Source organism: Gracilinanus agilis, chromosome 6 (assembly GCF_016433145.1).
Source record: "Gracilinanus agilis isolate LMUSP501 chromosome 6, AgileGrace, whole genome shotgun sequence".
Lineage (NCBI taxonomy): Eukaryota > Metazoa > Chordata > Mammalia > Didelphimorphia > Didelphidae > Gracilinanus > Gracilinanus agilis.
Genome location: NC_058135.1, coordinates 298,757,495 through 298,783,722, shown reverse-complemented (window position 1 = coordinate 298,783,722; position 26,228 = coordinate 298,757,495). Strand labels below are relative to the sequence as shown.

The window sequence follows — 26,228 nt, the reverse complement described above, 5'->3', positions numbered from 1 at the left end:
CGGCCCCGCCCCCCGCCCCTGGCGCCCCCCGCCCTGCCCCCGGCTCCTCACCCCTGGCCCAGCTGGCCATGTCCGCAGCCTCCCGGGCCGGAGCCGGAAGTAGCGCCACGTACCTGTGACGTGAGCGCGCAATGGCTTCCGGCCCCGCCCCCGGGCTCCGCGGCTCCCCTGACCGCGTCCCAGTCGGTCCCGGGCTCAGGGCTTCTCACGGGGACTATGGGCGGGAGGGGGGAGGAAGGCGCCGGAGCTCCGAGGAGTCGGGGAGGCCTCTTAGCTGGGTCGGCCGTCCCCGCCACAGCCAGCTGCCCTCCGAGGCCCTTCCCGCCCCGCCCCCTCCTCTGGCCACCGCTGGCAGCCCTGGCAGCGGACGAGCCGCACGTCTCTCCTTGTGCTCCTCCCCCAGGGCCGCGGGCAGCCGGGCACAGCCTGGAGGAGCTTCGGGGACGGAGAAGCCTCTTCGCCGGCACACGTGGCCATTCTTTGGGGCTGCTGCGGCCCTGCTTGGCTCGCAGCGCCCGGTGCGGGGTGGGCCGGCCCAGCGGAGCTCCGGAGTCCCCCGAGGCCTGCACCTTCTCGTGCAGCTGATCCTCACAGGCTTCCTCCGATGGTCCAAATGGAAGCAGTTCCCGCCACTGCGGCCATTTGATTCCTCTCCTCTGTCCCGCTTTGCTTGGAGCTGGCTCTGGCAGGGCAGGCAGCAGGCTGGCCTCCTGCTGGAAGGAATCGGTGCCGGAACCAGTGTGTTTGGAGGGTGCCGGGCTGGCTGGCTGCTGGAGGAGCTCCGTTGGCTCCGGGCTTTGTTGCATCTGCCCAGAGGCTGCCCCGAGTGCCGAATCAGCTGTGGACAGAACGTTGTACGGAGGGTCTCCTGGGACAGAACTTCTTTCTTCCTTTTCTTTCAGTTTTATTTTTTAGAAGAATTTCCCATGGTTCCATGATTCATGTCCTTCCTTTCCCCTTCACCCCCCCCCCCCATTAGCCAACAGGCATTTCCACTGGCTTTAACGCGTGTCATCGATCAAGACCTGTTTCCGTACTATTGATAGTTGCATTGGGCGGTCCTTTGGGGTCTACATCCCCGACCATGTCCACCTCAAGCAGTGTGTTCAAGCAGCTGCTTTTCTTCCGTGTTTCCTCTCCTGCAGTTCTTCCTCTGGATGTGGGCAGCGTCTTTTCCGTAAATCCCTCAGAATTGTGCTGGGTCATTGGGTTGCTGCCAGTACAGCCGTCCATTACATTCGATGGTGCTGCAGTGTATCCGTCTCTGTGTACAACGTTCTCCTGGTGCTGCTCTGGGAGATAACTTGACACATAACCCAGATTTCGGTCAGCTTTTTTTTGAGCAGCAGACCCCCCCCCCCCTTTATAAATCTACTGGAATGGAATCAGTACCAGACACTCTGCCACGTGGGAGAAGCCCAGGGACATCCGAAGCCTCTTCTCCAACTGGAAGTTGGGCTAGAGAGCGACTGACTCCAAACTGAGGCATGTGGTCAAGTGGCTTCAGGATCGGTTTATGTCTGTCTGTTGAGAACACTCGGATCTGTTGACAATGAGGTTTCCGACAGCCATCTTGCCACTTTTGTTGAATGCAAATGTTTAGCTTGGAAAGAACAAGTCTCTGATCGGTCCAGCGCTGGGCACCACACGTGATCTTTGTCACTTTCACATCCCGTCGCCTCCTCCTTACAATGATAGTCTATTAAATGCCAGCGTTTGCTTCAAGGATTCATCCACAGTTTGTTGTGTTTAGATAAATGGAAGACAGTGTTGGTAATGAGGTCATCAGGTGCCCAAATCTTGGGCAGTGAGAGACCGTTGCTGTGGATGTTTCCTACCCCGTTGCTCATAAGGCTTCTCTGCCATGGCCGAGAGTCCTGTGCCTACTCTGGCATCAAAGTCGCCCAGAATCACAAGCTTGCCCTTCTTCGGCACACTGTTGATGAGGGAGGGTCTCCATAACGTTTTTCTTTGACCTCATCAGGATTTGGCATAATGGGAGCAAAAACACGGACGATGGTGGGACGGCATTTCCCTGAAGGGGCAACCGCATTGCCGTGAGCCACCGTTCACTCCTTTGGGGAGCCAACAAGCCTACTGACTAGATTTGCTCAGCCTCACGACACTCCTCAACACAACAGCCACTCCAGAGACACATTCCAGCTGTGACTTCCCCAAACTGGCCCTTGTTTTCCGCCCTTACCTCACTCAGGGCTGCTCTTTGGATGCAAACCTTCCAAGTCCTCCAGCAATAAGAGCCATTCAGCCTGTCCTTAAGTGTGCTTCTATTCCAGGTACTGATGGCGAGCGGGATCACCTCTGCCAAGCTTCTGTACTTCCTTTGTAGTTCACTTGCAGGGTAGGAGTTCCACCTGCCACGGTCAGCAGGCCAGAGTTGGGCAAAATAGCTTCAAGCAGTCCATTTTTGCAGCACCGGGTCCTTCAGAAAAACCTGTTTCAACACCAGGGGATGGCCGGACCCCACTGCTGCTTCCAGTGAGGAGACAACGGATGCCCTGGAGGCTTGTGCGCTTGTGCACTTGCTGCCTCCACCACAAGATTTCAGAGTTAGAGTACAGTTATAAGGCTCAGGTGCTAAAAACCGGTAACGCGGTGTGGGTGATGTCTTTTGACTTCCATGGAAACTGGGTTTAAGTGAGGCATTGCACGCTCGCTTCCAGAGTCCTCAGAGTCCAGTAGCCAGGCAAAAGGCACGATGATTGGCTGTGACCTGGGAAGCACTGCACGATCTTGGCTTCTTCCTTGTCTGACCCAGCTCTAAGAATTCCCCAGCACCCACTTCCACTGCCTTCATGGCTGTTGAACCAAACTGTTCTCACCTGCCCATCCCCCTGGGGCAAGTCTGTACACGCTTGAGGCAGACTCACTGAGGGGTTTGTGGCCCATCAGTTATCCTCAACCTGGTTTAGCCGCCTGCCAAGATGCTCTTACTGGGGTGAGGCCAATCTCCGTGCTACAGCTTCGGGACGATACCAAAGAAGGAGAGCAATCCAGGAAAGCTCAGCAAGCCCTCACGCCAGAGGCGCTGATCTTCCCTGAACACCCCCCACACATAGTAGGCCATCCAGGAAAATGCTTATTTCCTTGTTCCCTTTTTAAACCTTCCCATCCTTCAGGCTTGCCTGGCTCCCCTTCCCCCAGGCTCTCAGATAAGACCTTTGCTTTCTATTTGACTGGAGTATTCACAGAGAGCTCGCCTTCTCCCCATCTCCCATCACTGAGCCGTCTTTCCCAGCCATCTCCTTCACGTTGTGACTCACATGTGAACATGCCGAAGCAAACTCCTCTCCACACACACGATCCCATTCCAATAGAGCGGCCCTTTGTCCGGTCGTGTCCAATCCTCTGTAACCCCATTTGGCGGTTTCCATTTCCTTCTCCAGCTCAGGGGAGTCTCCTTGCCTCCAGGCTTGACACTATCCATTTTGCCAGCCAGGGGCCCCACCATTCCCACTCTCTCGCTGACCTTCACTCTCCTCGTCTTCCAGGTGCTTCCCCGTTGTCCTTGTCTGCATCCAAGCCCACCCTTCCCCCATCTTCTGAAAACCTCGATTTGACCCACCCATTCCCACCAGCTATCATCCCATTTCTCTCCAGCCCCCTTGAGAGAACCATCTCTACTCTCGGCATCTGAACTTCCTTGCCCTCCACTCTCTTCTTAGTTCTCTGCAGTCTGGGCCCCAACCTCATCACTGGACCCAAACTGCTCTCTTCAAGGCTGCCAGGGTTAGGCTTACTTGCCAAACCCAACAGCCTTTCCTCATTGCTCGCTCTCCACCTGAATACGTTCTTCTCTTTAGGCTTTTGGCACAGCCCCCGCCACTCTCTCCTCTTCCAGATCACACCTTCTAACCGTGTCTCGGTCCCTCTGCTCTTGGCGATCTCATCAGCTCCCAGGGATTGAACACCCAGCCTGATGCTGGAATCTAAGAGGAGCGTGGGGTGTCCCAGAAGGCTTTGTGTACTTCTGAGCTTTCTTTTAAAGCTCTCCAAATCCTTCTGAGGCCCTCCCTGACCTCCAGCCTGAGCCATCAGTTCTGGTTCAGGTCAGAACTAGGCATCCGAGTCATGGGGCCAAATGTGACATGTGGTCTGGGAGCTGCAAACATGCTTGACTGTGTTTCTTTGCATTCAGGTGTGCATCACTTGGGGCTTACAGCTCCATCGGTCTGCTCTTTGCACACATGCTCTTGTACCCAGGTTGGCTCGGGTTCTGCAAATATGCATGTGGGGCAGCTGGCCCGGAGCTCCACCACTTCAGGAGAACGGGGATGGGCGGCCATCTGACTAGTTCCTTCCTCCCTCCCTGCCCTCTGCCAAGGGGACTGGCTGGTTTGGCTGGAAGCAGGATCCATTCCATCAGTCTCCACCCACTCCTCCCCACCCTGGCTTCAGGGCCTCTCACGCCCTCACCAGGTCAGCTCCACATCCAGCTTCACGAGGAAGAAGTCTCCAGGAAAGCCATCATCTGGCAGAATCCAGACCACTCTGTCACCTTGTCCCCCGGGGGTGGAAGCGCGTCTCATCGTCTCATCACTTCCCAAGGATTTAACACCCATCTTTAAGGCAGATTCTAAAAGTCCACTCGAGGGGCACAGAACTGGCTCCGGCACCGAGTATCCCCACCCCCACCCAATCTTCCAGCTTCTTTGGTACTGTAGCCTTCCCATTCTGTTGTAACCTCCTTGAGGGCCAGGCCTGGCTTTGTTCAGATCTGCATCCCCAGAGCTTAGCACAGGGCTGGTACTTAGTAGGTGCTTAATAAATGTTTATTGACTCATGAAGGAACATTGAATTCATGGCTCCGATGAAGGAAGAGGTGGGGTCAGCCACGGGGCTAGGAAGGGAGAGGGGCAGCAGGGAGGCAGACAGGGCCAGTTGATTGAGTAGAGGGGCTAGGCAAAAAGGAACCCTTCCCCCACACCTGGCCTGGCTCCTGGTCCATCGCTGATGCTTCTCAGAGGACATCCTGTGAGGGTAAAGAAGTTTGTTTAGAAGGGAGCGAGGTCCAAACCCCAGCCCTTCCTCCTCTCCCCACCCACAGGCCCAAGACCTGGCATGTGCTGCGCCTGTGAGCCCCTGAAGACACCCAGGGCCTATTCCCCGGATCACTTCACGTGGAGCCCACCTTCAGGCCATCGGCTGCCTCTGGGAACCTTGTGTCTGCCCCTAACTAGCCTTGCAGCGCGGTGAGAGTGTGACAGGGAACGTGGGGTCGGCTTCCAAGTCAAGTTCGAGAGAAGAAGGAGGGAGGAAAGGGACGACGAGAGAGAACGAGTAAGAGACGGGAGAGAGGAAGAGGAAAGAAGCAGAAAGGAGAATGAGAGACAAAGAGGGGGGAGAGAATGAGAAGAGAGGAGAGAAAGGAGGACAGACAGAGAGCCAGAGAGGAGTTGGGGGGGGGCAAGCAGAGGTGGCTCTCCCATTTAGGGTCCCTGGTTCCCAGCCTCTGCACAGTGCTTTTGAAAGCAGAAATCTGCCCAGGTCGCTCCCCTGCTCAGAACACTTCCTGGGCCCCTGATGCCCTGGGATAAAAGGCAGACTCCTCCCTCAGCCTGGCACCTCCAGGCCCTCCCAGCCTCTCTGCAGACCCCATTTCCGGGCTGACGCAAGCCGTTCCTGGCCTCGGGAGGCTTCCTTTCTCTCCTACGCTTGTCCTGATTTCCCCATCGTGCCTCCTCCAGCAAAGTGGAAGCTTCTTGAGGACAAGGCTTGTTTTCCATTAGCTGCCCACTCACAGGCTTCCCCAGCCATACCCAGAAGCAGCAGCAGTGTGCCTGCTTCTTGCAGGATTCAGGCCCAGATACAGAGGCAAATAAGGGCAGCTAAAGAGCACCAGAGGAGCCTGGAGTCAGGAAGACCTGGGTTCAAACCCAGCCTCAGACACGAGGGGCCTATGAGCCACTTCTGCTCTGTCTGACTCAGTTTTGACACTGCCTTCTTCCCAGGGTGTTGTGAGGGTCACATGAAATGATGGAGCCCTTGGCACAGCGCCTGGCATGTAGTAGGGGCTCTCTTCATTTTTACAGTTTGTTGTTCTGCTGCTGCTGCTTCCAGCCATTCCCCAGGAAAGCGGGCCCACGTGCAGCCCCCAAAGGAATCTTCGGGGGTGGGGAGCTCCCAGGCCTTCCCTACCTTGTTGGTCTCTCTCTGGACAAGGTCCTCTATCTCCTCGGTCCAGCCCAGGGCCTTCACCAGCATCTCCACCCCACCAATGATGTCTCCCAGCTGAGCCACATCGTTGTGTCGAGGGCTCCAGGCAAATGGGCCCACCAGCTCCCTATTGATCAGCACTCGAGGGACAGATCTTCTGGATGCTTCAGAGAGACTAGCAAAAGGCTCCACCTAAACAGTGGCAAAGAAGGGCCCGTATCACTGAACCATCTTTCAGCGGCCTGGAAAAGATCCAGGAACTGATTCTCCAGAGAGACACCCCCCCACCGACTCCTATCCCACATCACAGAGCAAGAAGCTCCAAGGCATCTCATCCAACCCATTTCCCTGAAAGGTAAGTCTTCCATAAGTGATCTCTAACCAAGAACGGGAGCGCATTTTACTTTCTGACACCCCTAATTATCGGGAAGTCTCTCCTTGGGATGGGTTGAAATCTGTCTCCCTATTCCTGGTCCTGCCTGCTGGGGAGCCCAGAGAACCCCCCCTCCCCTCCCCCAGGACAAAAGGAGTCCCAAACCCTGGTCGTCTCCAATGAACAAAACCTTCCTAACCCACCGACTCTGAGGGCCAACAGAGTGGAAACTCCCCGGCAGGAGAGGCTGGTCTTCATTCCCCCTCTATTGGGACACATGAGAAGTTTAATGAATAACAAAGCCGAAATTGTGGGTGGGGTTCGGGAGTTTCAGAGACCAAAGGCCTCTGGTGGGGGGGCCAACGGGAGAGAGCTGCTTGGTCTCTGCTGACTTCAGACACATGCTGGGGGAGGCCTGATGGCATCATCGCAATAAGCTGGATTTCAGCGAGGCACAGTGGCACGGAGTCCTTGGCCTCCCTCTCCCTTCCGGAGTCATCCCAGGGCAGAGGCAGGACAGAAGTCAGGATGAGACGCAGGGAACGACCTTGGCTTCTTCGGTGTCTGACAAGCTCTGAGGACCCCGCGGAGTCTGCTTCGGCTCTCCTCATGGCCACAGGAACACTGTTCCTGCCAAGGGAAGTCTTCACAGGCCTGAAGGAGATGTCCCTCCCTAAGTCACTGCCAGCTCTGAGGCAGCCTGGGTACCCTCCACCTGCTTCAGCCTGTCTGCCAAGGTGGCTGCCCGTGGAGTGACGTCTGCACATGCTGCAGCTTCTTGGAGCCAAAGGGTCTCCCCCGAGGGCTCCTCCTTCACTCAGGTCATGCCCCCACCTGTGGGCGTCCCCCGTGGTCCAGGCTCTGCCCTGGGCCATCTTCTCTTGCCTCTTCACACTCTCATTCACTTGGTGACCTCATCGGTTCTCACAGGTTTGTCATCTTTCTGCAGACAGCCCTCAGACACCTCTAGCTGGATGCCACCAGCGTCACAGGGCACCATCTTTCCCACAAACCCTCCCTTTTGTCAGAGTTGGGCGCGGCCATCCTCCTGGCCGCCCAAGCTCACAGCTTCAGGATTATTCTCGACTGCCATTAACTCTTGGCGATTCTCTCTCCCCGTCATCCCCAGCTTTCATCCTTATCTCTTTGGCCCTCAGCCACCCCCCTAGTTCACTCGAAGCCTCGCTACCTCTCACTCAGCCTACTGAAATCACTTCCTTGGGGGTCTCCTTGCCCCACGACCCATCGCACTTGAACCCATCCTTCAATCCAGCAGCCGAACTACGTGCTCCTCATCAGCACCAGGTCTGCGCCACTCCCCGACTTGAACCGTTCTAGCAGCGTGTCCACTTGCTACCACCTCCGTGGATCAAAGGATCAAAGAGAAATTCCTCCAGTTAGCACCAAAGCCTTCACAGTCCGGCCTCAACCTGCCAGACTTCTCATACAATGCTCTCCTTTCTCACACTCCAGCATCTAGACAAAGTCCTTATGGAAGGAGAATAAATGCTTGAAAGGGAAAACCGTACCCAAGAAACGTGACTGGACACTCTCTCCTGGTTCCCTCGAGCACCCCAGCGGCCATATACAGGGCCACCAGGTCCCGCAACCAAATCAGAAGAGACTTCCTATCAACACTGCTCTGGTTCATCCAATAGCTTTGAAGGTCTGTGAATAGCTTCACTGCCTAACCCTGACTCCTAGATCCTCTCTCACACGTACTTAGTTCTCAGCTGCAAGTTGACGACATCCTGGGGTGTGAAGACCTCACAAGCAAACTCTGAGAAGCAGAAATAATAAATACATCCTCTGCTGACACAATAAAAATTTTCATCAGGATATTTAGAGAAAGTTTTTAAATGTAAAGGAAGACTCGGTTATTTAACCCTAGAGAACTGGCGAATCATTGAACAAATCAAGAAAACAACCCAGAATTCCATCAGAGAAAAGGACAACAATGAGATGAAATAGAGAAAATTGTGAGTTGTAGCCAGAGGAGTAACATAGGGAAAAAAGTACTAAGGGGAAAATTTATACCCCTGAATGCTTATCAATAAAACAGAGAAAAAGCAGATCAATGAATTGGCTATATAACTAAAAAAGCTAGAAAAAAATTTTAATCCCTAATTAAAAAGTACATTGGAAATCCTAAACATCAAAGGAGAAATGAATAAAATTGAAAGTAAGAGAACTACTGAACAAATAAATAAGACCCAGAAGTTGGTTTTATGGGAAACCCCCAACAAATAAAATAAATAGAGCATTGGTTAATTTGAAAGAAGAAAATAAAATTACTAGTATCAAAAATGAAAAGGGTGAATTCACCTCCAATGAAGAGGAAATCAAAGCAATTATTAGGGGCTAATTTGCCCAATTATATGACAATAAATCTGACAATCTAGGTGAACTGAATGAATATTTACAAAAATATAAATTACCCAGATTAACAAAAGAGAAAATGGAAAACCATCACCAAATATCACCTGCAATGGGGATAAGTGAAAAGCCTTCCCAGTAACATCAGGAGCGAAACAAGGATGCCCACTTTTGTTTAATATTGTACAAGAAATGCTAGCAGTAGCAATTAAAGAAAAAGAAATTCAAGGAGTTAAAGTAGGCAGTGAGGAAACTAAACTATCACTCTTTGCAGATGATCTGATGGTATGCTTAGAGAATCAACTAAAAAACTATTTAAAATCAATTAGCAAAGTTGCAGGATACAAAATAAACCCACAATATCATCAGCATTTCTACATATTACCAACAAAATCCAGCAGCAAGAAATAGAAAGAGAAATTCCATTTAAAATCACTCTAGACAGGGCAGCTGGGTAGCTCAGTGGATTGAGAGTCAGGCCTAGAGACAGGAAGTCCTAGGTTCAAATCTGGCCTCAGACACTTCCCAGCTGTGTGACCCTGCGCAAGTCACTTGGCCTCCACTGCCCACCCTGACCACTCTTCCATCTATGAGCCAATACACAGAAGTTAAGGGTTTAAAAAAAATCACTCTAGACAATATAAAATACCTGGAAATCTATTTGCCACGACCAATACAGGAATTATATGAACACAACTACAAAACACTTTCCAAACAATTGGAAAAACACTGATTGCTCATGGGTAGACCAAGCTAACATAATAAAAATGGCCATCCTACCCAAATTCATTTACTTATTGACTACTATACCTATCAAACTACCAAAAAGCAATTTTATAGAACTAGAAAATATAAAAAAATTCATATGGAAGAACAAAAGGTCAAAAATATCAAAGGAACTAATAAAAAAATGTGAAGGAAGGTGGCCTAGCAGTACTGGACCCCAAACTGTACTATAAAGCAGTGATCGTTAAAACGATCTGGTGCTGGCAAAGAAATAGAAGGGTGGATCAATGGAAAAGACTAAGGGGAAATGTCCTCGGCAATTTGGTGTTTGATAAACCCAAAGAACCCAGCTTTTGGGATAAGAGCTCACTCTTTGACAAAAACTCCCAGGCAATTTTGAAAACAGTAGGGCAGAAACTATTATAATCTATTACAGTACAGACCAATATCTCACACCCTATGCCAAAATAAAGCATATCATTTAGACATAAAGGGTGATGCTGTAAGCAAATTAGAGGAGCATAGAATGTCCAAACAAGAGATAGAGAACATTACAAAGTGTAAAATGAATAACTGTGACTATATTAAATGAATACAAGCCCTTCCCCAATTGACAAATGATCAAAAAATATGAATAAGAATTTTTCAGATGAAAAGATCAAAGCTATTAATAATCTTACGAAAAAATATTCTAGATATCTCCTGATTAGAGAAATGCAAATTAAAACAACTCTGAGGCACTATCTTATACTTATCAGACTGACCAATATGGCAGCAAAGGAAAGTGATAAATGCTGGAGGGCATGTGGCAAAATTGGGATACAAATGCACTAGTGGTGGAGTTATGAACAGATCCAACCTTCTGGAGGGCAGTTTGGAACTTTGCCCAAAGAGCTATAAACTGTGCAGACCCTTTGAGCCAGTAATACCACTATGGGGTCTGAGATCCAAAAAAGATACAAAGAGATCCAAAGAGTTCCAAAAAAGGGGGAAAGGACCTTCTTGCACAAAAATATTTATAACAACTCTTTTTGTAGTTGCAAAGAGCTGAATAGTGAAGAGATGTCCAACAATTGGGGAATGGCTGAACAAATTATGGTACCTGACAGTGATGGAATACTATTATGCTATAAGGAATGAAGAACTGGAGGAATTCCATGTAAACTGGGAGAACCTCCAGGAAGTGATGCAGAGTGAAAGGCGCAGAACCAGGAGGACCTTATACACAGAGATGGATACATTGTAGCACCATCGAATGTAACTGACTTTGCTACTAGCAGCATGCAATGACCCGGGACAATCCTGAGGGACTTGGGAGAAAGAAGCTCTCCATAGCCAAAGGAAGAACTTTGGGAGCAGAAATGCAGGAGAAAAACATGATTGATCACTCATTTATATTGGTATAGGATGTGGGGTTGTGGTTTTAAAAGATGACTCTATTATAAAAATGAATAATATGGAAATGGGTTTTGAGTGATAATTCATGTATAACCCAGTGGAATTGCTTGTCTACTCTGGAAGGGGGGAGGAAGAGGGGAAGGAGACAGCATAAATCAAGGAACTTTGGGGGAAAAATTAAAAAAAAATTTAAGTAAAAAAAAAAGAAACCCCAAAAAAGAAATTGGCAAGTGAGGCTGGGTTTGGCAAAACAAGTTCCACTGAACCCTGCCTTCCCCAGGGCCTCCCAATCTGGCCTTTGGTGAAGGCAGGCAGCACCAGGCAGGAGTCACTCACCTGTGTGTGGGCATCATGGTGCCAGCCATCCATGGGAGTTCCTAGAGAGCCCAGCATGCCTGCTCTGACCTTCCAGACCAGGGATTCTCCTCTCCTCCATCTTTCATCCCTTCTTTTACATTTGGTACTTTCTAACCTATAGTATGACTGTGTTCTGAGCCAACTGAGTGTTTCGCTGGTACTTGATACACCATAAACTGGACTGAGAGCCCTGCAAAGTAAGTCTTCCCCCATCTGCCATAGTGTTCAGCCCCGTGCTGGTCCCTGAATTCCCATTACCCCTCAGGTTTCCAGACCTCCAGAGAGGTCCCAATGATGATCAACAGATCTGCCATGGGGAAGTCGGCCATGTACAGGAAGAACCTTTGTGGGAGCTGTTCCCCAAAGAAGATGATGTCGGGTTTGATGATCCCTGTGCAGATGGGGCAGCGAGGGACCCTATCTGCCATCACATCCACCTGAAAGAGAACGCAGCAAGACAAGAGTCGGCAAAGCTCAGCCCTGAATTCAAGGTTCCCCTCTCCTTCCCACCAAAATGTAGTCAATCAAAGTGCTGGAGGGGGCCGAATTAGGAGGAGCCTTCATTGCACCTGGGTAGAAAGTTCTTCCTGGCCTGGAGCCTCTCATTCATGTCCTTCTTTCTCCCTTCGTCCCATGGCTCCATTTCTCCCCTTTACTGGACCCCAGAACCTTAGAGGTGGAAGAAGCCTCCCCTCCAATTGAGGCCTGTCCCGCAGCCCACCAGACTTGGGAGAAATCCCTTCCTCTTGGGTGAAAGACCTTCCTGCTTGGGTGACTTCCTCGTAGGGAAACCAAAATAAATAAATGAATAAACAAACAAACAAAAATACAAAGCTGACACCACTGTGAGGCTGAAGAGGGCCAGAAGCTTAGGGGCTGGTCCAGGGAAAGCTAGGGCGTGACTCCAAGACAAAGTTCTGGAGGCTGGGAGGAAGCAGTGAGAATAATGCCCAAAGAGCCCTTTACTTGAAAGGGTTTTCCTCAGACTACATTGGCCCATTTTATGCTCACAACAGCCCCGGAGGTAAGGAGGCTGCTCCTAAGCCGTGGAGACCAGCAGTGAGCACAGCTGGTGGCCAGAGGGAATGAGGGCTTCCTACAGACTAGATATTTCATCCCTTCTCCCTGGGTTCCTAAATCAGGCCACATGCCCCAGTGGGACTCCCTGCCCACAGAAGCCCACCATAGGAGGGCCTGGCTTTGGACCACAGGCTATCGCTGGAGCACAGCATCCAGTCCCCCTCCCCATCCCCAAAGGAAGGGCCTGGCACACGATTTCATCTTCTGTCCCCACTCTCAAGGCACTCACCCGAAATTCCTCCCCTGGAAAGGATCGCCGGCAGACGGTACAAGTGGCAGAGGCGAAGGTGCCGTGGGCTTCTACCAGCTTTGAAGCAGGGATGCCAGCTGCTGCAATCCAAATGCAGAGAGGAAATGAGGTGAAGAGTCCAGAGTCCCTGCTGCCACCTCTGGGCCTGGCTCTGTTGGCCAAGAAGACACTCTGGAGCCTGGTCCAGGGAGCACCCGACCCCCATGGCGCAAGAGTTCAGGGTCTGTGTGGGTCAGTAAGGAGGGCCTAAGAATAAGCTCAACACTGGTGATGGAGGTTCCCCCACTCGCTGTCATTCCTCATAAACTGAGAAAAGAGGGGGCAGCTGAGGTTCTAGAAGAGGAATGAGAGCATCCCAAACACGGGCACCAGCCTAGCTGACCAGATTGGGGGTGGGGGGGAGGAAGAGAGACAGACAGAGAAACAGTGCAGAAGGGGGGCGTGATGAGATGAGCCTCTACCAGGTACAAATGAAGAACAAGTGGCATCTGTGAGAGATTTAGGGAAAACCATGTCAGTCACAACATCAAGGATGGCCCGCGGAGAAGAGAGACCACCAGGGAGCAGGGGGTCCCTGGGAGGGCCAGGTAAGAAGCAAGGTGGGCCCCACGGGATGGCCCCCTAATTTGGCCCAAGAAAGGCCAAGTCTTGGCAGCTTGCTAGAAATGGGGGTGGAGGAGAGGGCAGAGCGAGGCCAGCTCCAAGGCCATAAGCCTGGGTGACATCACTGTCAATCGACCTGTTGGCAATCATCTATGAAGCATCTATTATGTGTCAAGCAACACCCTGTGATGCCCATCCCTTCTCACCAGGAGGAGCAGACTTGGGAGGAAGAGCCCAGTGCCATCTGTTCTGGACCCAGGGGCCTGAGAAGCCCCCAAACATCCCAGCGGAGTCCAGAAGGCCACTGCCCACCTCCTGATTTGGGAAGGTCTCTCTGGAGAGCCTGGAGATCCTCATTAGAGCCACGGAAGAAGGCCCAGGCTAGAGCTTCGAGGGCAAAAAGATGAGCCAGCAAAGCAGAGAGAGAAGTGGTGGGAAGAGAGGAAGCCACGGGAGGAGGCGGCCATCAGAAGAGGAAGGGACGGGGCGAGGTGGTCGGCCACTGAGAAAAGGCAATAGCATTCACTGGTGGCCTCGGCCCAGGGATGGGGCCAGATAAGGCAGTCTGTGAGAGTGGAGAGGCCACTGGGAGGACATGGAGGGCCAATCCGGAAACTGTGAAAAGGAGAAGAGATGCGGGGGAAGGCAGGGCAAAGGGGAGGCTGTTTAAGGAGAGCACAAGAGCACCCCCAAGGCTTGGCGGGCATCCACGGCTGAAAGGGCACCCCCTAGAGGAGATGGAAAGACTATGCGGGAAGGAGCTGGCCTTAGTACAAAGGGCCACCTCAAGAGCAAAGGACACTGGAGTGGGCAGATGCTGAGGAGACGGAATTGGGGGGAAAGAAGGCATAGCAGATGACCTGGCTTTTTGGCCAAGGCCTGGGCCCGGGTCTCCCACGCCCCTGGGTTGGGAGCTTGAGGAGAGAAGGCTGGGAGCCAAGCAAAGTAAATGCTGTAGGACCACGGCAAGTGTGAGAGCCCGTGCGGAGCTTGGATGACAGTGGGGAGCGCGGTGGAGGGAAGGGAAGACGAGAGCCAGCTGGCTACCCCTGTGGGTACCTGGGCGGGGACAGGCTGGTCTCTGGGGGACCGCTTCCAGATGGGAGGGGACGGTTTGGGGTTCACACAGGACCTTCATTAGCCACCTCCCCCAAGGGCTGCTTTTTAGGGTTTTATCGCCCTCTCGCCCGCTTCACCCCCCCCCCCCCCATTCCTGAACCGGCCCTGGAATGTTTTCATTCTGCCTGTTCCCACCAGCCACTCCCCCTTCCTACTGTTCAGCAGCAAACAGAAAATCGGCACCATGTTAAAAAGCACACACGCAGCAGCACGGCTTACGGTGCCTCAATTCACACTGAGGAGGTCAGGGGAGGCTGGGCGGGAAGGCGCTGAGCTAGGAGACAAGCTTCAGCTCTTGCTTCGTTTCTCTGGCGGGCCGAGAGGGAGCTGCCTGGGGGCAGCCAGCGAAAGACCCCCCTCACCTCTCTCGAGCCCATCGATGTTCTGCGTGTAGAGGCGCAGAAGCAGCCCCTTGTCGTGAAGCAGGCGCAGGAAGTAGTGGGCCAGGTTGGGCCTGTAGTTCCCAGGGTAGAGTTCCTTGGCCAAAGCGAAGAAGGGCTTGGGGTTGTGGAAGAAGAACTGCAGTTCAAAGATGGCTTCGGGGTAAGGGAGGTCATATTGCTCCAGGTTGCTATAGAGGCCGCTCCCCGGAGACCTGAGGAGACAAAAGAGACTCGGCGTCCCACAAGAGAAGTCCTGAGCCTGGCAGTGGGGAGAGCCAGGAGGGAAGGCAGGCGAGGGCATCTGTTACCTGAAGTCTGGGATTCCACTCGGGGTGCTGATCCCGGCACCCACCATGACCACCACCTTCTGGCAGGCTTTGGTCCGAATCAAGTCGGCTACATCCTGCAAGGAGAGCTTCTCTCCTCCTTGGCCGCCTCCTGCTCCGTGGTTGCTGAAGGCCCCCGTGATGAGGCAGCCAGGCTTCTCACCCAGGAAGCTGGGGGCGACAAGGCGACAAGGGCTCATCCCCCACGCTCCCACCTTCCCTCTCTCCTACCAACTCCATCTCAACAGAAACCAGTCATTGCCCGGCACCTCCACGGTCAACAGCCTCGCGGCCCTCCCACGGCATGGCCCAACAGCTGGTGTGGGGTAAGCGTGGGGCTCCTCGTCCAGATGGTGGTTCATGGGCAGGAAAGCACCCGCAGGGGACAGGGGGCTCCCACCTGGCTGGATGGGCAGTTCAAGCACCTCCCTCAATGGCCTCAGCTCCGTACTAGTGTCCTGGATTAGACTGCTCCACAGATGCCCCCCTCATTAGACTATGAGCTCCCTGAGGGAAAGGACTGTCTTTTGCCTCTATTTGTGCGCCCTCTGGGTAGAACAGTGCCTGGAATATACTGTAGTAGGTGCTTCACCAATGTACCAACTGACCAACTCTTACCCCTACACACACCCAAATTAGGCAAATTTAAAAAGAATTAGAAAGTTTACAATGCATAGTCTAGGAAAACCAAATCCCACGTTGGCATATCTATGCATTTTTAAAAATTTTTTAAACCCTTCCTTCGTCTTAGAATCAATAATAAGTATTGGTCCCAAGGCAGAAGAGTAGTAAGGGTTAGGCAACTGGAGTCAAGGGACTCATCCAGAGTCACAAAGCTAGGAAATATGAAGTTAGATTTGAACCCAGGGCCTCCCGTCTCTAAGCCTGGTGCTCCACCCTAACAGCCCCATCTATTCATTTTACACTCAACACCTATGTTAGGAGATGAGTGAACTATTCCAAGTTCTAAAATCTCTCAAAGCTGCTTTTCTTTTCTTTTTTTTTTTTAAACCCTTGTACTTCGGTATATTGTCTCATAGGTGGAAGAGTGGTAAGGATGGGCAATGGGGGTCAAGTGACTTGCCCAGGGTCACACAGCTGGGAAGTGGCTGAGGCCGGGTTTGAACCCAGGACCTCCTGTCTCTAGGCCTGACTCTCACTCCACTGAGCTACCCAGCTGCCCCTCAAAGCTGCTTTTCTATACTGTTGTCGTTAAATTATTCTCTTAGCTTTGCTCACTTCACATCAGCTCATATTTTCCTAATTTCCTCTGAAACTGTATTTTTCCTCATCCTTATGGTTCTTTACATGTTCCACAATGGGAGATCATCCACTTTGTTTCCAAATTTGGGGTGATTATGAAAGGAACGGCTATCCTTTTAGAGACTCCTTCCCTCCATTTCTTTGGGACAGAGGAGTAAGATAGCTGGGACACAGGGTATGCCTGCACATTTTCACTATTTTTTTTGGCCATGGCTCCTGATTCCTTTCCAGAATATCTGGACCAGTCCACAACTCTACTAACAACGCATTAATGTTGCTGGTTTCCTGAAACCCCTCCACCCTCTGATCAGTTTTGTCACTTGTCATCTCTGTGAGTCTGATAGCATGAGGTAGAACCTCAAAGTTGCTTTAATTTGCTTTTCTTTTAGAACATTTTTTTTCATAAGGTTGTTGATACTAATCCATTTCTCAGATTTCCTCCAAAACAGACCGTTCATACCTGTTAACCTTTTATCTATTGGGGAATGGTCCTTAGTCTAACAAATTTGAATCAGCTCCTTATAAATCTGGGACATAACTTTTAATAAAAAGTGGCTATATGAGAGCAAAGGAAAATAATAAGTGTTGGAGGGGATGTGGCAGAATTGAGACACTAATGCATTGCTGGTGGAGTTGTGAGTTGATCCAACCATTCTGGAAGGTAATTTAGAACTATGCTCAAAGCGCTTTAAAAGACTGCCTGTCCTTTGATCCAGCTATACCACTGCTGGGTTTGTACCCCGAAGAGATTATAAGGGAAAATACTTGTACAAAAATACTTATAGCTGCGCTTCTTATAGCGGCAAAAAATTGGAAAATGGGGGGTGTCCCTCGATTGGGGAATGGCTGAACAAATTGTGGTATCTGATGGTGATGGAATACTATTGTGCTCAAAGGAATAATGAACTGGAGGAACTCCATGTGAACTGGAAAGACCTCCATGAACTGATCAGAGCAAAAGGAGCAAAACCAGGAGAACATTGTACACAGAGACGGATACATTGTAGCACAATGGAATGTAACTGACTTCTCTACTAGCAGCAATGCAGTGACCCAGGACAACCCTGAGGGACTCAGGAGAAAGAAGCTCGTCACGTCCTGAGAAAGAACTGTGGAACTGGAAATGCAGAAGAAAAACATGATTGATCATGTGGTTCATTCTAGGACAGAAGGTGAGGGTTTTTAAAAAGAGATCTTTTTTAATTTAGTTTTTTTAATTTTTATTTAGAATATTTCCCCATGGTTACATGATTCATGTTCTTTCCCTCCCCCCAACCCCACTCCCTGTAGCCGACACACAATTCTACTAGATTTTACATGTATCATTGATCAAGACCTATTTCCATATTATTGATAGTTGCACTAAGGTGATTGTTTAGCATCTACTTCCCTTATAATATCCCCATCAACCCATGTGTTCAAGCAGTTGTTTTTCTTCTGTGTTTCTACTCCCACAGTTCTTCCTCTAAATGCAGATAGCATTCTTTCTCATGGGTCCCTCATAGTTGTCCTGGATCGTTGCATTGTTGCTAGTAGAGAAGTCCATTATGTTCAATTGTACCACAGTGTATCTGTCTCTGTGTACAATGTTCTTCTGGCTCTGCTCCTTTCACTCTGCATCAATTCTTGGAGGTCTTTCTAGTTCACATGGAATTACTCCAGTTCATCATTCCTTTCAGCTCAACCAACAGATACCACAATTTGTTCAGCCATTCCCCAATTGACAGGCATACCTGTGTTTTCCAATTTTTTGCCACCACAAAGAGTGCAGCTATGAACATTTCCGTACAAGTCTTTTCCCCTATGATCTCTTTGGGGTACAAACCCAGCAGTGAAAGGGCAGGCAGTCTTTTAGTGACCTTTGGGCATAGTTCCAAATTGCCATTGTAAGGATAGGATTTGTGCCAGGGGGATGGGACAAAAGGAGCCAGAGAAAGGAGTTGCTGACAATTATTACACCATCCAGAATGGTTGGATCATTGAATCTGGTTTTATTGCATCATGATCAAGAAATGATGCATTTAGTATTTCTACATATCAATTTTTTCTTTTTTTTTTTTCCCCTATACATGGTTAATTTTTGTAAAGGTATCATGTACAGGCTAAGAGTTATATAAATTCCTCTATATTCCCACTATGTAATCATGAGACCCAACAGCTCTTAACTTTTCTAAAAGTATGTTATTTAATTTTTTAATATTAATATTTATTTTAAATTATTTTTAATGCATCAAGATGACCCAGTAGATAGAATACTAGGTTTGGATTCAGGAAAACCTGGGTTCAAATCTCACCTCAGACACTTAACTACCTGGGTGACTCCAGGCAAGTCACTTCATCCTGTTTGCCTCAGTTTCTCTCTCTATAAAATGAGCTGGAGAAGGAAATGGCAAACCATCCTAATATTTTTGCCAAAAACAATTACAAATGGGGTCACAAAGAGTCAGACACAACTGAAAAACAAATGAACAACAATTTTAATTTTGGTATCCAGTTTTCTTTCCAATTCAATTAGTTTTTTCCTTTAAATATTTCGTTGATTTGCTCTTTGGTGCAAACAGGAATATACAATGACACAGATATAAATAACGTCCATCACATCGACACTGACTCACTAGCAGTGGTGCTTCAAGTATAATGGAATAACCCTCACTGTGACTCCAACTATCTTTTTTCTGCCACATCTACACTGACTGTAGCCTGATTTAAAATCAAGACTGCTCCCCAGCTTTTCAAAATTCAACTAAAGCACAGAGATTTTGATTCCGACTCTCATCTTCTCCATGTGAATCTTTGTATTCCAAGTGTGTTTCTTGCAAATGCCTAGTTATTTCCATGTCATCTCCTCCACTAGAGTGGGAGCACCTTGTGGGTAGGGCCTAGTCTTGCCTTTTTTCCCCCTTTTTGTATCCCGTGTCAAGAAAGAAATGAATTCATTCTTATTAACTGGCTTCTTGTTCTTCCTCGGATCTGGCACTTTCCTGTAAAGCACACACTATCTGTGCCTTCATGCCCCAAATACCTTCCTTTACTACCTCAGGACTCACTCAAGAACCCTAACTGTGATTCCTTCCCTGTCCCTCAACTGCTAGGGCCGCTTGTTCATCTTGTGTATGTACATGCTATTCCTCTGCAAAGAATGTCAACTCCTTCAGGGCAGGGAAACAGTGCCTGGTCCCTTCTGTGGTTGGCACATGGTAAATGGATGCTTACAAAATACTTGTGGACCATGAGCTTGTACAGGGAGCCACGGGCCACCCATGATGGAGCACCCCATGCTAACATTTCTAGAATCAGTCCTCCTGGGGAGAGCGACAAAACAAGAGGCGAGGGAGTTCCCAAGTGAAGAATGCCATTTAGGAACACTGTTCAAGCTGGTTCTTATTCAGAAGCTTCTGAAAATTCTTCAGCAGTGGCTGGTGTTGTGAGGAAGATTAGTTACATATAGTTTATATGGACCTAGCAGGAAGGGCTGGAGCATTCCAAGATGGAATGAAGGAGCAGGAAGTTGCTTGTGCCCTGAGAGAGATTCCATTAGTGGTTGGCACAAACTGTTGTTAGCCCTGGGAGATCTCAGAGTTAAGGACACCCTGCATCCTGATTCCCTGGGATCCTGAGTGGTGGAGGCTTTCAGCAAGTGGACAAGACCTGCAGAGCTGCATCAAGTGGAGGAGGAGTTTGGGATCTGGTGGACAGCATCTCAAGCACACTCTCTCTACCTGGGTACCTTGGACCACCTTGGCTTTTGGCATCCTGTGATCATCTGTGGATCACCGTGAGAACCCTCAAAGCCACCCTCAGGCCTTTTAGCTGTGCTGGTCAAACCTGGCTGGAACCAGGTTTGAAGCAGCTTCCCAGTGATTCCAGAACTGCTTCTTTGAGCCCTGCCTGGCCTAGGTCAATAGAGTTAAAGTATACAAGTCCTCCCCTTTGCCCTGTGATTTGCCCTTTTAGGTTTTAAGTGTAGAATTCCCTATCCCACCTTTATTTAGTTAAACGTAATTAAAACTGTTAAAATCTTTTACCTTGCCTGCTGGTTTCAAAGACTCTGGCCTAGTGGTGAGTTGGGTGACAGTTGGCCAACTGCCATTCTTGAGAGTTAACAGCAGCTTAGCTGTGTACCCTGGTCTCCCTATCCTGGTTAGTCCTGTCACTCGTTCAACCCAGTGTGTGTACCCACAAACCATTAGGACACATTTACATCCCTGGTGCCCCAAACTTTTTTACACTGGCCTGCCTGGAGAAGCTGGACTGTAAGGTGTCCGCCATCTTTGCTGTGGCTACTTGTTCTTCCTTTTCAAAGAGAACCAAGACATCACGGGGTGATGCCTTGACTTCTGCATAAATCAGATTTGAGGGAGGCAGAGTTGCATAAAGTAGCTGGCCTCACTCTCTTCTAGTCACCAAAGTCCAGTGGCGAGATAAGTCAGGATGCCTGGCGATGGCCCCGGAGGCAGTAGATAACCTTGGTATGCTCTAAGCACTCCATAGCACCTGCTTCAGCCACCTTCGTGGCCACTGGAACAAAATGCTCTCATCTGTCGTTTCGACCAGGGGAAGTCTCCACCTGCTTAGGGCAGACACCTGCCTAGCTCACCTTTGGGTTCATATTTGGCTACCCTCGACCTGGTTTTAGCCCATCAGCAGGGAGAATTTTAGCGGGGTGTGACCACTGTGCACGCTACAGCTCCTTGGAGCCACAGGTGGACCCCTAAAGTGGATGAGCTGCCTTGAAAGAGGCTTAGCTCCACATATGCCACACCATTTCTAGTGTATGAATGGAAAGCTGACCCAGACTGCATAAATTCCATGGAACAGACACATCAAGGCCATTTTCTTCTGGTGCTGAGCTCTCCCTGGGAATTCGAGGACCACAGCCCCCTCGCCTCACCCCAATGCTCTGATGGATTGTGTGATGATCCAAATTGCTTTGCAAAGTTTAAAGGGCAGTGCCCAGGCCACCTATTGGTTATAACAGAAAAAGAGGCTGAGGGAGGCAGAGCCAAGATGGCAGATTAGGGGCAGCCATCCAGCTGAACTCTTCCCAACATTCCCCTCTAAAAAACTCTAAAACAGTGATTCCCAAAGTGGGTGCCACCGCCCCCGGTGGGTGCTGCAGCGATCCGGGGAAGCAGTGATGGCCACAGGTACATTTGGGGGCGGGGAATAACTGTAAGGGGGCGCCAAGTAATATTTTTTCTGGAAAGGAGGCGGCAGGCCAAAAGAGTTTGGGAACCCCTGGTCTAAAATAACACCTCAAAGCAAATTGTGGAGTGGCAGAGCCAACCCAAATTGAGAGAGGCCATCTTTCTAGCTTAAGAAAACGTAGGTTAAACATAAAGTTCAAGGGCAGCCAGTGAATAGAGAGCCACAAATGGAAACAGATGGGAGATCTTGGGTTCAAATCTAGCCTCAGACACTTCCTAGCTGGGTAACCCTGGACAAGTCACTTAAACCCCACTGCCTAGCCCTTAGTACTATTCTGCCTTGAAAAAACCTAGTATTGTTCTAAGACAGAAGAGAAGAGCTTAAAAATATCTAAAGTCCAAAGTCAAGAAACAGGCTCAAAAGATGAACAATGGAATACTGCTGAGCCCTAAGGAGTGTGGCACGCCTGTGTAGGAACTGAGGCAGAGTGGAAAGAGCAGAAAGCGAAGGTCACTGTGCTCAGGAACAGCACTGCTATACAATGATCCAAAGGACCCGGAGCTGATGAACCTGAATGTAAACTGAAGGAGAATTCGCTCCCTTTCTTTCTTGCTTCCTTTTCAAATATGGCCAATATGGACACGTGCTTTGCGGAATTTCACGTGTAGAACCGGCGTCAGGTGGTTTGCCTTCTCAGTGGGTGGGAGATGGGTATGTGAGGGAGACTCTGGAGCTCAAAATGTCAAAAGAAAAGAAGGTTTGAAAAAATAATACATTGAAATGTTTTAAAAAATAGAATTTACCCAGCTGTGTGCTCCTGGGCAAGTCACTTGACCCCCATGGCCCACCCTTATCACTCTTCTGCCTTGGAGCCAATACACAGAATTGACTCCAAGACGGAAGGGGAGGGGTTAAAAAAACAGAATTTAAATTAAAATTAATTTTAAGTAATTTAAAAGAACTCAATTAGATTAAATGAAAAGAATTAAAGAAAGCAAAGAAAGCCCCAAAGAGAGTGGGAGAAGCTCATGGGAAACCTTCCCTCCCCTGGCACACAAAGAAGGAAAGGAAGCCCAGAGGGAAAAGGAGGTAGGGGGAAAAAAAAAGGAAAAAAAAATCCATGTCAGAGGTCCCAGGCGGCAGGGAAGAGACCAAGCTGGCCCCAAGGCCCCTAAAGCAAATAAGGCCAGAGGGGGAAGGGGGAAATGCTGAACGAGCCACAGCCAGAAGCCTGGGAATAGCAGCCCAATACTGCTTTCAGACCAGCCGCTTCAGCCCTCCTTGAGGGCAGCAATCAGGAGAAGCGTACAAGACTCCTGGGCAAAGTCAGAATGGCCAGAGCTCTGGTCTCCGGGTAGTTTTTTCTGACGCTGGCTGTCGAGCTCCATTGCTTTCGTCTGGTCTCCCTCTCTCTCTCTCTCTCTCTCTCTCTCTCTCTCTCTCTCTCTCAAACCAGTATCGGGTGGTCCGATGACTGCTGCTCCGTAACAGTTTCAGGTCTGGAAGAGGAGCTCTTCCTTGCCGGGTCCCTGCTTCTTCTCAGGATGTCTCTCACCGTTCTGGGCATTTTGTTTTTCCAAATGAATTTTGTTCCTATTTCATCGAGTTCGGCAAAGTATTCCCTCGCTCATTTGACTGGCTCAGCATCGAAAGGGTTTGTCGTTATTGTTCCGCTGGCTGGCCACAAATGCTGAACATTCCTCCAAATGGCGAAATCGGTCTGCATTCCCTCAAAGGAGCATTTTTATTTTATTGTTTCTTAAGCCCTCACCTTCCCTCTTGGAGTCAATACTGTGCACTGGCTCCAAGGCAGAAGAGCGGCAAGGGTGGGCAATGGGGGTCAAGTGACTTGCCCAGGGTCACACAGCTGGGAAGTGGCTAAGGCCAGGTTTGAACCTAGGACCTCCCATCTCTAGGCCTGGCTCTCCATCCACTGAGCTACCCAGCTGCCCCTCCTTATGCATTTTGCAGTCATCTCAAATGATGTTTCCCTTCCTATACCCACCTCTTGGATCTTGTTACTCCACAGAAGTGCTGCTGATCTCTGAGAATACACTGCCCAGCCTTTAGCTCTGCCAAAGGCATGATTGCATTTTGTCTCTGCAGGTGCTCTAGGACAGTCTGAGTAAGCCACCATGTTCTCAGGCTAACAGAAATGATTTGGCCTCTTAGCTACCTTCCTGTCTTTCATTTCTTTCTTCCTGGGACGTCCAGGACTGTGTCACACGGCAACGGGGAGCGGCGGCCCCCCTACCTCCCTTCTGTATTTCCCGGGAGGGCTTCCAGGATGTCTTCATTGCTCGTGATTTGCGCCTTTGCTCAGGACCATGCACGCACGCGTCACGCGTCTCTCCTTTGCAGGGCTTCCAGTCCAAGCTATGTGCTTCGGATGGCTGCCTCCCATTCCGAGTCCAGAAACGTCGGGGGCTTTGCTGGCTGGGCCTCGTCCAGAGAACTGCCTGATGGCCCAAACTGACTCCATTGGGAGAAGATGGGTTTTATTAGAAGAAGATGAACTACCAGAGGGGCGGCATAACGCGGGAAGGGAAGCCCCTCCCCGAGGACCTCGTCCTGCCTGCCTTCCGTCCCGGGACATCACACGAGGACGCTCAAGGCACGGGTCACAGGCGAAGACGATCAGGAAACCGATCTGGGAGTCAAGAGGAGGTTCCGGGAGGTGGGCCCTCTCTGGCCCCTGGGATGGCGGGTTAGCTGGCTCCCTCCACCTCTATGCTCTCCATTTCAAGGAAATATCCATAAGGCCAGGAGGCCCTACCTGGCTTGATTACCAAGGAGGGGCTCCTTTCTTTGGGCAGCTGTTGCCCCGTGCCTCCAGGGAGTGGCTGTCACTTGCCCCAGGGTCCACTTTGGTCTGCATGGCTTTCTCCGTGGCTCACTCTGTTTGATGGGGATGCTGATGCTATGGTGACAGCCAGGGGCAGCTTGCAGTCAAGTTCTGCTCTTTTTGGCACAGACTCCAAGGAAGGCAGGAAGGCAGCGACTTAAAGCCGAGCACTGTTTGAACCGAGTCCCGTTCTAGTGGCCCGGTTCTCGTTTCGACGTCCTTTTCAGCGTGCTGAGCCCGAGACGTCTAACCTCAATCCAGCGGTCTGCCTTCTCCAGGCGCTCTACGCACAAGGATCAAAGCCTGCTCTCTGACACGATTTCCCAGGTGTCCCCTCACCCCCAGGGTCCCTCTAGGAAAGGCCACCTACCTTCGCAGCCCAAAGCTAGACCCGGTCACAGCTTCCTCTCCCAGAGTCCTCTGCGGAAACGCCTGCCCCCACAGAGAGCTGCTGCTGGATCTGTGGAGGGCTCGAAGGCTCCCCCAAACTCCAGAGACAGGGCCTCTCGGACTGCGCAGGCAGAGCCGCCTCCACCCTAAGGAAAGGAGGAAAAGTCCGGCTGTCAAGGCCCTTCAGCAGAACCTGCCGATGGTGGGAGGGCTGGGCGAGGGTGCGCGGCCTGCCTGCCCAGAAAGAAGCTGGGAAATCGATTCGGGCTTATTCCTACCCTCTTCTTCAGCCACCCACCGCCCAGACAGAAGCACAGAGGCTTGCAGAGATCCGAGATCTCCGGTTCCCGGAGGAGGCCAGAGACGTCCTTCACCGTAGCTGTCAGGGGCATAGATAGGGTGGAGCCAACTGACGTTTGCCCCTGGCAACATCCCAAACTCTCAACTGCCAGCCCTGCGGGTCAAGGTGGCCTCCGCCTCTGCCCAGCTTACTTACAGTGTGCCTCCCTGCCCAGGCTTCCACCGGTGCCCCCATTTTGGAAAGGGATACGGAAGGGGTGAGGACAAGTCCCACCTAGGTCTGTGCTCACGGCAAGGCACTGGGCTTGGAGCTGATGCCAGCCACTAGGGAACGGCTGCACAGAACCTGGCACAGGGATGGGAGGGGGCAGGCGGGGTGGTGCCGTAAGGGATGCCACAGGTGGGGGGAGGGGGGCTGCCACGTTACACAACCGCCACGGCTGCTGGCTGGACACGGAAGAGTCAGGGGCCGGGTGGCCGGGAGCCCAGCGTGAGGGGGAGGGGGGGGGCCAGGACCATCCTCCTGCCCACTGAGGCAGACTTGGGACAGCCGGCCTGGGGGCGAGCGACCCCTGCCGGTCCGGCCCCCACTCCGGACTCTGGCACACAGCAGGTGCCAACCCGACCAAGCCGAAGGGTCGAGGCTGGCAAGAGGGGAAACCGAGGCACAGCACGCAGGCGCGGGCTGGCCTAAGGCGAGGTGCTCCCCACTGCCCTTCCCCTGAGGCCCTCCAGAAGTCGAGCCCGGGAGCTCACTACTCGGCAGAGCTCACAGCAGCCCCTCCTCTCGCCGCCGCCTGTTTCGGGCCCTCAGGCGCGCACACACATGCACACGCACGCGCACGGCGGGACGCTCACCGCGGGCGGCCGCGAGCTTCCTTCGCGGGGACCCCAGCGCCGAGCCCAGGGCGGCCCAGGCCACAGCCAGGGGAGAGACCATGACCCCGAGTGCCCAGCAGAGGAGGGCCCGCTGGAAATCCCGGCTTGCCTCACGCGGAGCCGGAGCCGGAAGTGGCGAGTGCGCGCCCTCCGGAAGTGCGTAAACGCTGCGCCGGAAGTGAGTGTGCGCTTCCGCCGGCTCTTCGGTCCTAGCTGTTTGTAACCCCCGGGCTCTCCC

At 51.2% G+C, this 26,228-nt stretch overlaps 2 protein-coding genes across 6 annotated transcripts in view; both read right to left on the bottom strand.

The window, feature by feature from the left end:
• BET1L (Bet1 golgi vesicular membrane trafficking protein like) overlaps positions 1 to 143 on the bottom strand; it is a 7,011-nt gene extending 6,868 nt beyond the window's left edge. The window contains exon 1 of one of the 2 annotated variants that reach the window (XM_044682282.1): positions 50 to 143. In XM_044682282.1, coding sequence (XP_044538217.1) covers positions 50 to 70 — 21 coding nt within the window. In that variant the 5' untranslated portion in view covers positions 71 to 143. Of the gene's footprint in view, positions 1 to 35 lie in introns of both variants that reach the window. The other variant, XM_044682281.1, reaches the window with a different exon arrangement.
• A 4,629-nt stretch (positions 144 to 4,772) lies between these two features.
• SIRT3 (sirtuin 3) lies at positions 4,773 to 26,051 on the bottom strand. Of its 4 annotated transcripts, XM_044680316.1 has the most exons (8): positions 25,970 to 26,051; positions 24,792 to 24,957; positions 15,148 to 15,336; positions 14,819 to 15,051; positions 12,714 to 12,814; positions 11,680 to 11,841; positions 6,157 to 6,366; positions 4,773 to 4,990 (listed from the first exon to the last, which is right to left on the bottom strand). In XM_044680316.1, exons 1-8 carry the CDS (start codon positions 26,049 to 26,051, stop codon positions 4,979 to 4,981), a joined length of 1,155 nt encoding a protein of 384 aa, XP_044536251.1. In that variant the 3' UTR covers positions 4,773 to 4,978. The 4 variants fall into 4 exon arrangements, with proteins under 4 accessions (XP_044536251.1, XP_044536252.1, XP_044536254.1 ...); XM_044680317.1 differs by lacking the exons at positions 24,792 to 24,957; positions 25,970 to 26,051 and having other exon boundaries at positions 12,714 to 12,811; positions 15,148 to 15,295; XM_044680319.1 differs by lacking the exons at positions 6,157 to 6,366; positions 24,792 to 24,957; positions 25,970 to 26,051 and having other exon boundaries at positions 15,148 to 15,295.
• Positions 26,052 to 26,228: the final 177 nt, after the last annotated feature.